General features: G+C 33.6%; 1 protein-coding gene across 3 annotated transcripts in view; it reads right to left on the bottom strand.

The window, feature by feature from the left end:
* Window positions 1-460: 460 nt before the first annotated feature.
* LOC101501755 (uncharacterized) overlaps window positions 461-8,009 on the bottom strand; it is a 9,194-nt gene continuing 1,645 nt past the window's right edge. For 2 of the 3 annotated variants that reach the window (XM_004489935.4, XM_004489934.4), the window contains 9 exons: window positions 7,705-7,782; window positions 7,078-7,592; window positions 5,330-5,959; window positions 5,062-5,216; window positions 4,003-4,175; window positions 3,776-3,909; window positions 3,289-3,626; window positions 3,103-3,206; window positions 461-1,180 (listed from right to left, as the gene is read on the bottom strand). In XM_004489935.4, coding sequence (XP_004489992.1) covers window positions 1,110-1,180; window positions 3,103-3,206; window positions 3,289-3,626; window positions 3,776-3,909; window positions 4,003-4,175; window positions 5,062-5,216; window positions 5,330-5,959; window positions 7,078-7,592; window positions 7,705-7,782 — 2,198 coding nt within the window. In that variant the 3' untranslated portion in view covers window positions 461-1,109. The remainder of the gene's footprint in view (window positions 1,181-3,102; window positions 3,207-3,288; window positions 3,627-3,775; window positions 3,910-4,002; window positions 4,176-5,061; window positions 5,217-5,329; window positions 5,960-7,077; window positions 7,593-7,704; window positions 7,783-8,009) is intronic. The other variant, XM_004489936.4, reaches the window with a different exon arrangement.

Below are 8,009 nucleotides of genomic sequence, written 5' to 3'. Positions count from 1 at the left end.
TTTGAGAAATTAAATATACAAATTTGAAGACATTATTTATATATTTAGTTTCTTAACATGTATATTTAAAACAACACTTGTTAGTATTCAATCATTCAATGTATGGCTCAAAGCCATTCCGATAAGTAGAGATTTATTGGTTTGGTTAGGTGAGAGGAATTAAAAACATAATTCCAATGAATAATGACATAGGGGTTGTCATGTGCAGCTCAAGTTGCTTTTTATTAAAAAAAAACACTTTAGTTCCGTATTTGCTTTGAAGATTTATTTTTGTTTTGACGAAGTGTATTTGCTTAAAGATAAAAATTTTGGAAATCACATTACAAAATTTGAATAATTGAAAGTTTGCATAGAATGTTATTCTTTTCATTTAAAAAAAAAATCACAAATAATAAGATAATTGTATTTGGTGGGAAACAAATAGTTACCACAAAATAGTGATATAACAAGATAACATGTGTGAAAGAAAATATAACAAGATATCATGAAAGAAAAAGAAAACACAAAAAAGGATCTCACTTACAATTATAGTTTTTGCACAGAAGGGAAAATTAGCGCTTTATGTACTATCCAACATTTTCTCAAGGAGAATGCTAATTTTGCCTTTCATTCGAATTTGATGTATTTAACCAACCTTCTCGTCCTTTTCATTTCCCTTCGGCCAAAAATAAAGTATAAAAATCTGAAAAACTTGGCCAATGGCAAGCACTAGGTTGCAGCTAAGTCCATTGCAATGTATCAAGAGACACTCTCTTCCACTAAGAAGAGTACAAAAAATCATATATACAGAATACATGTTCCCCTTAAAGGGGGTTTGTAACAGGCCACTATTTAACATTTTAATAAGAAAAAGAAGAAGCCACTATTTAAGCTAGTGATTTACAATGCAATTCAACACAAATTGAAAATGCCAACTTCATCACAATTCCATACCAAGTGATTAACGGTTTGCCAATCAATGACAGTAAGTATCAAGAGCACTTTTAAAGTTGTTCCAAGAAAATCCATCAAGAGTAGGTTGCAAAAACAATTCTGAAATGTAGTTGAATCAAAGCACCCGTTTTTGTTTACACTGCACCAGTGAAAATGCAAACAGCTAAACGTATGTTCTATATAAGCCCCTTGCAAATGCTGGAAGTTGAATTTATCTTCATGGAGCATTCAGGGAAATAGGCAACACCTGTAACACCAGGATGTGAATATGTAAGGACCAGACCTGAGCTAATTGCCATTTTGCATCACGATTTGCAGAAAAGAAAAACTCATTCCAATGACAAATAAAACAGGATGCACAACATATTGAGTATATGCTTCTCATTTATCAGTGATGTGGTACACATGTACGTTCTCATGAGTGTATACCTAAAGGGATGAAGGTTGAAATAAATGACCATACGCATGACTAATAATATAAAGTGGACCAAAATTGGCACTTGTTGGAGTGGGTCAGAACTAGGGAAAGCAAATGCAAAACCTTATAAATACAAAAATGAAATGACTAAAAGTCTGTTTGTTATAGATTATTTGACAAAATTAATTTAATTATTTTAACTAACAAATTATTTTTAAGGATTTTGACTGTCCTTAATTTTTTTTTAAAAATTAGAATCTAGGCTTAATTGCACTTTTGGTCCCCCTATTATAGGTGAAAATTGAAAGTAGTCCCCCCATTTTGTTTCTCCCCAGTTTTAGTCCCCCAAACAGAATTTGAGTCCAAATCATGATGAGTTGTCATTTTTTTAATGACGTGTCAATAAAAAGCTGACGTGACAGACGCTTATGTGGAATAAACTTATTATTATATTATTTCTAATTAAAAAATATAATTTATATTTTAAAAATCATTATTATAATTGTTAAAAATCATTATTATAAATAAAATTTAATTGTTAAAATTAAATTAAAAAAAAATGAACCCTAAGCTTGAACCAGAAGCATATCATTCAACAAAAGCTTGAACCCTAAATTAAAAAACAGCCCCAATTCATGGGGATTTAGTTTCTAGAGTTTAATTTTGATAATCTATGCAAATTTGACCAAGATAGGGCACCTGACAGAGTGTTTAGCAGATGCCCATTTTAGAAATCCTTGAGCATATTCTTCTGTCTTATTACCCAACCCTATACGGTTGAACGTCACTGAATATGTTTCTTTCTGGTTGGCTTTTGAAAAGATAAGCTTTTTTGGCTGGACCTTCACATCAACCCCTTTTGGTGCCGAAACTGTGACACCATAAGTTGAGTGGGCCTCACCTACATTTGTCACTGTCCTTGTGAATATCTGTGAAGAACCAAGCACAACAGAGAATGAAGGGTAGTTAAGCTCTCCTTCAGCAATGCTTGAAGTCTCACTGCATTTAATGGTCTTGTGTGCAATGATCCCAACTTCCACATCACTGTAGCCTAAACCACAGAGATAAGGGGCTGTTTTTTAATTTAGGGTTCAAGCTTTTGTTGAATGATATGCTTCTGGTTCAAGCTTAGGGTTCATTTTTTTTAATTTAATTTTAACAATTAAATTTTATTTGTAATAATGATTTTTAAAATATAAATTATACTTTTTAATTAGAAATAATATAATAATAAGTTTATTCCACGTAAGCGTCTGCCACGTCAGCTTTTTTATTGACACGTCATTAAAAAAATGACAACTCATCATGATTTGAACTCAAATTCTGTTTGGGGGACTAAAACTGGGGAGAAACAAAATGGGGGGACTATTTTCAATTTTCACCTATAATAGGGGGACCAAAAGTGCAATTAAGCCTAGAATCTAAAAATATGATTTTTCTTTTATATGTTAAAATGAGATCTAGTTTTTTTTTCTGGAAAAAAAATGAGAATCTATTTTTAGTAGGAGAAACAATCTAATTTTAATGAGTATGACAGAAAAGAGAAATGATAAAAGTGTTATATTTCAGCACACTTAATTCTTCTGTTGAAGAGTAATACTTAAATAAATATGCAATCATAAAGGTAACTGATCTTTAGGCAGAAGTACATCTTCTAATGAATTTGTATTGACCACAAAGATTTATTTGGGTAGATGCTCAAGCAAGCAGTTCAGAAGAAAAATTCCATAAAACCGAACAGTGATCATTACCTTTTTCCTTGACATCAATTTGCAAAGAATCCAATGTAATTATGCCATCAGTCAATGGAAGTAGTTCAAGCTTGACAGTGACTACGGATTTTGATGGAATACATCTGAGGTGGGAAACAAATGGTTTTGAATTAATCAGACTAGTTAAACAATTCACAGAAATAAAAATGAGATCTTATATATTACCCAAGTGGAACTCTGCTCTGCATCCATAAATGTGTACAACTAATTCCAGAATTGGGAATGACATCATCACTCGAAGAAACTGCCTGAGCTTTGCCATCATAACTTTTTTCCTCATTTTCTTTCACAATAGAATCAAAGCGTCTTTTTTTCCGGTTGGCACCAATACTTCTTTCACCATTTACTCTAGCTAAAATCTCTGCAAAACCAATGAAAGGACTCTTCGGAGTAGTCGGTGAATTTAGGGAAACCACTGAAGGGGGTGAAGTAAATGAAGCTGGAGCTAGCACTGTCAAAGTTAGATCTTCAGATGTCAAATTTGAAGCTTGAAGAGTTAAGATCTGATTCAATTAAACCAATGAAGCTAAATTAATTATGGTTGTTGGTAGAAGTACAAAAGTAACTGTAATTTCAGATGGAACATAATCAAACCAAAATAAATGAGCTCCTATGTGAAGTTCCAACAGACAATACTTAAACATATATTAACCTGCACAGGAAGTCGGTAAGTTTTTTCATAAGCTCCATGAGGTTTTCCTGACATCTCTGATGCAATAGAGATCTTGATATCCCTCGAGATTCGTGGCCGCCAGCTAGTTGGTTGTTTAAAGAACAATCTTGAAGCTAGATTAAGTGAAAAAACCAGAGGAAAACAACTAATTAACCCCTTAACTTCATAGATAGCTCAACAACAAAGAAATAAGGTGAAAAGCTTACATGTATAATTGCAACGACATGACACCATAATTGCATACTGATCAAGACTTAATTTTGATGTTTTATTTCCATATGGTATCTTTGACCAACGAGAACTTCTATCATCCTGAGCCTTGAGACTCTTCAATGTAGAAGTTTCTGGTTTAAGGATAAAAGAATGTTCTTCATCTCTCCTGTAAGCAGAAACATCTAATAAGATAAAGAAGATAATTAGAGTTAATTACATAAACGAAATTATTACTTTATTAAGCATGTTTATTTCTCCCCTTATTTTCCTAGCAGCTAATCAGACTGATTTCAATACAAAAAGATACAAACATTGCCTTCACAGTATACGAGCTGATAATTGATAATTACTTGTCAAAAAATCATAAAGTTATGGTTGGCCAATTCAATTAAATGTTTATATAGGAATACCAAGTAAAACAATCTCAGCTATCATTACAACTAAAATATAGTACAGTTTTAGCTTTAAACCACAAGCCAATGAGAGTAGATAACTGGAAAATACCGTCTAACAAAATGCAAGGCCTATAATGTGGGCCATATCTGTACTTTGACTTTTTTTAGACAAATTTTAGTGGTTAATTTGTTAAGGGGGTGCGGGTTAGGGAATGTTGTTATATTGTCTTTTGTTTAGTTTGATGCTATAGATTCTACAAGTAAAACTATCCAGGATCTCTGATTCCATTCCAGTCATATTGGCAAATAACTGACTAATAAGCAGTCTAACTCTTCAAATTTAAAAATTGAAAGAAATCATTTTACAATTTTCCACCAAATGGCTGTGTATTAATATAAAAAATCACCTTTTCATCCTTAAAAATGTAAGAAAACTTATGATTAAATAAGCCTCTTTGAGTAGACCTATATATTGCCCCATCAATATTTTTGGTTCACTCAAGAGCATATTGAACTCATGTGGTTCCCTCACTACAGGCATGTGCATATGCAACTAACTAGGCAGGTTTGTAACGACATAGCATGAAATCAGTTACGTACAGAAAAATCATAAAACATCATTAGTCATCTGATAATGTATTTATTCAGAAAAATTACCTGATGGCTAGATTTGGTAAAGAATGATCATTTCCAGCTTCAACACATGAAATTGGCAGTGATGATACTGCTCCATTTTTTGTAGACTCCTCGAATATAATATTTATGGCATCTATAAATATCACAATATCTGGAGCAAGTGCAGGAGCAACGTTCTGGAGAATAAATTCAGAGCTATTGATAAAGCATAGCAGAGAAACAAGTAATAATAGTAGAAAGGCACAAAAGAGATGCATAATAATTTGATCTGTGAAATCATAGTTCAAACCTTTATTTGAACACAAAGAAGATCCTCTGAATTAAAGTTAGCAGCAAAAGAACGAATCTCTACAGGTTGAATTATTTCTAGTTTCCTTCTCCACCTTCTACCAGGTGTATAGACCCCTTCTAATCCACAGCAAACAGAAAACCTGTCTCGCTCTAGTGAGACACCTCGAAAAGATAGAAGTTCTTCCACACCAACTTTTTTCCAAAAAAAATTATGAGATGAAATTTGATCCCAATCCTCAACATCAAAGTTTGGCTTAGAACTAGCTGCTTTAACAGGAGCACTAGGTGTACTTGTAGTTTGGGGTAATGATGACATGGAGTAACTTCTGAAATTGCCAAAAGAGAATAACTGAGTGCCAGTTGATGCTGAAAAATTGGACCTTTGAGAAGTGCTACCAATTCCTGAATTTGAAGTTAAATGATGAGGAGATTGTGGGCGAGTAGGAGGCCTCCCATTTTCCAATGGAAGCATCCAATTTAACAGCTCTGCATATGGATCTTGGTTTGTACAAACCGCATCAACCTGATTGTCAGGAGACAGCATTCTCTCCTGACACTTTTCAAATTGGAGAATTTCTATACAAGGGTCTTTAAGAAAACTTACACTAACATTTGCTTGTAAAAGAACCTGCATCCTTGCAAACAGGAAAATATAATTAGATCAGCGTTATTGGGATTACTCAATCATAAGTAGAAGGATTCTGCATATTGAATGCTAAAAACACCTCAAGAGCCGGGACGTAGTTATACATAAAGCATTTCTTGATCAACTAAGATTTCCCAGCAAAATTTCATGAATGCTAACAAAGCATTAAGAGTCAATGTAAACACCACTAGAAGAAGTTTAAAATTTTACAAATAAATACACAAGTTCAATAAAATGAAGATGCCAAGGTGTTGGCGAGCAAAAGAGAAGTCTGAAGCAATGAATTCCTCGTTGTAAAAGATATGGTCTAGAAAAGCCATTGATATGTAATTATATTAACCGATATACTACCCAATTGCAGGCCCACTTATCATATCCATAAAGAAATTTCATGCTCCAAATGCACCACATGAAATTGTTATAATGTTGATAATGCTGTTGCACAATGAATCAAAGCAGAGCATATCACAAAACCTCATCTAGATGCACTAAACTTTTACAATTTTACTAAGAGATTTTCCATGAGTTTCACGAACATTAACAAGATGAACGGGTGAATGAATTGTAAAATCCCAAGTCTTGATTCACTAAATGCTATTTCTACACAAGGACAAAGCATGAATCTAAAATAATTATTTTATGGAAAAAGGAAATTTCATTACAAAGAAGAGGAGAACTACAACTAGTATGAGGACAAGATATCTTCCAAAAGAAAAACTACATAGCATATACAAGAAAAACATCTACAAAACAATGTTGTGCAGTCTCTCTGTGTTAGTAAGGGTAAACCCCTTGTAAAAATTATGAGTTGAACACCAAAGAGAGGTTGAAAACCTAATAATATCCAACAACCAGTTTGGCAGCATCTCAGTCTAAATATTTGGATCTTCTAATCAGAGACTAACAAGACAGAAGAAGATAATGTCTTTGGGTATGGAAGTAAAATGTGGGGCCCTACATACAGATCCCTCAATAGGACATCATCTCTATCTCAAATATCAGTGCAAAGAGAATGCCATCTGACTGAATTTATGTTTCTCTACCAACTAAAAAGCAATTAAATTAAGGAGTTTACTTTTCAAAAGTTTTGTGGTACATACCACTATGTCGCCATTAGGTAAAGCAAAACACTTGACAGAATTTCTCGCCATTCCACCAGAAACAGTTGCATTAAAATTTCCTCTATCAATAACTGTACCAGTAGAAGGGAACGCAGTCTCTTTAGTTTTAATTGTTGAGGCTTTTTGACTATCAGAAGAATTGGAATTTTTCTCTAAAGAGCTTCTTTTGGACCAAAGGGGCTCATTGGACTCAGCTATCCTCACAAAGAAGTGAGAATTTTCACATTTTTGCAACAACGATGCAGCTTGTCTTTTGTGAGCCTCCATGTGAAGAGAGTCACAATCAGAAACATCTAGCGGCTGCTCTTCACCGCTGGTACTCGGTTCCCCTTCTCCAGATATTAAATTATTTTTGTTTTCAACGCTTCCAATTTCTTTCTCAGAGATGTGACTTGTGCCATTGTTACTTGTCATTGCAGAAACTTTAAATGGAGTAGTAATCTGTGTATCCTGCTTACATGCAGACAAGCATGCCAACATATGAACTTGTTCACCTGAATTATGGGTATAAATTAGGTCTGCTCAACTTTTTGGTGGAAGCCAGCTGACCAAATCACATACACCAAAACTGAGATTAGATATTTAAAGAATGAAACAATCTAATACCCGGAAAAACAAAGGAACGGTCAAGACGACGCAGAGACTGGATATCTGGCACATGATCCCAGTTTTCCGGAAGTTCCTCTACAAAATAGAAATAGATGTATCACATTATATGCAGAGCAACCGGACGCATAACAAAACATTGGATAAAAGAATTCTCTTAAAAGAAAACATTTTTCTTAATTCTACCATTGAAGTAAATGACAACAAAAATCATGTCATTCCTCTATGTAACAGATAACAATAAATATTAAAAACTGTCTCTAGTCCTAGATGAGAAGAGACAATTGAAACAATCCATCTTTCCC

The sequence above is a fragment of the Cicer arietinum genome, chromosome 2 (genome assembly GCF_000331145.2).
Source record: "Cicer arietinum cultivar CDC Frontier isolate Library 1 chromosome 2, Cicar.CDCFrontier_v2.0, whole genome shotgun sequence".
Classification (NCBI taxonomy): Eukaryota; Viridiplantae; Streptophyta; class Magnoliopsida; order Fabales; family Fabaceae; genus Cicer; species Cicer arietinum.
This window is presented reverse-complemented; position numbering and strand designations above follow the sequence as displayed.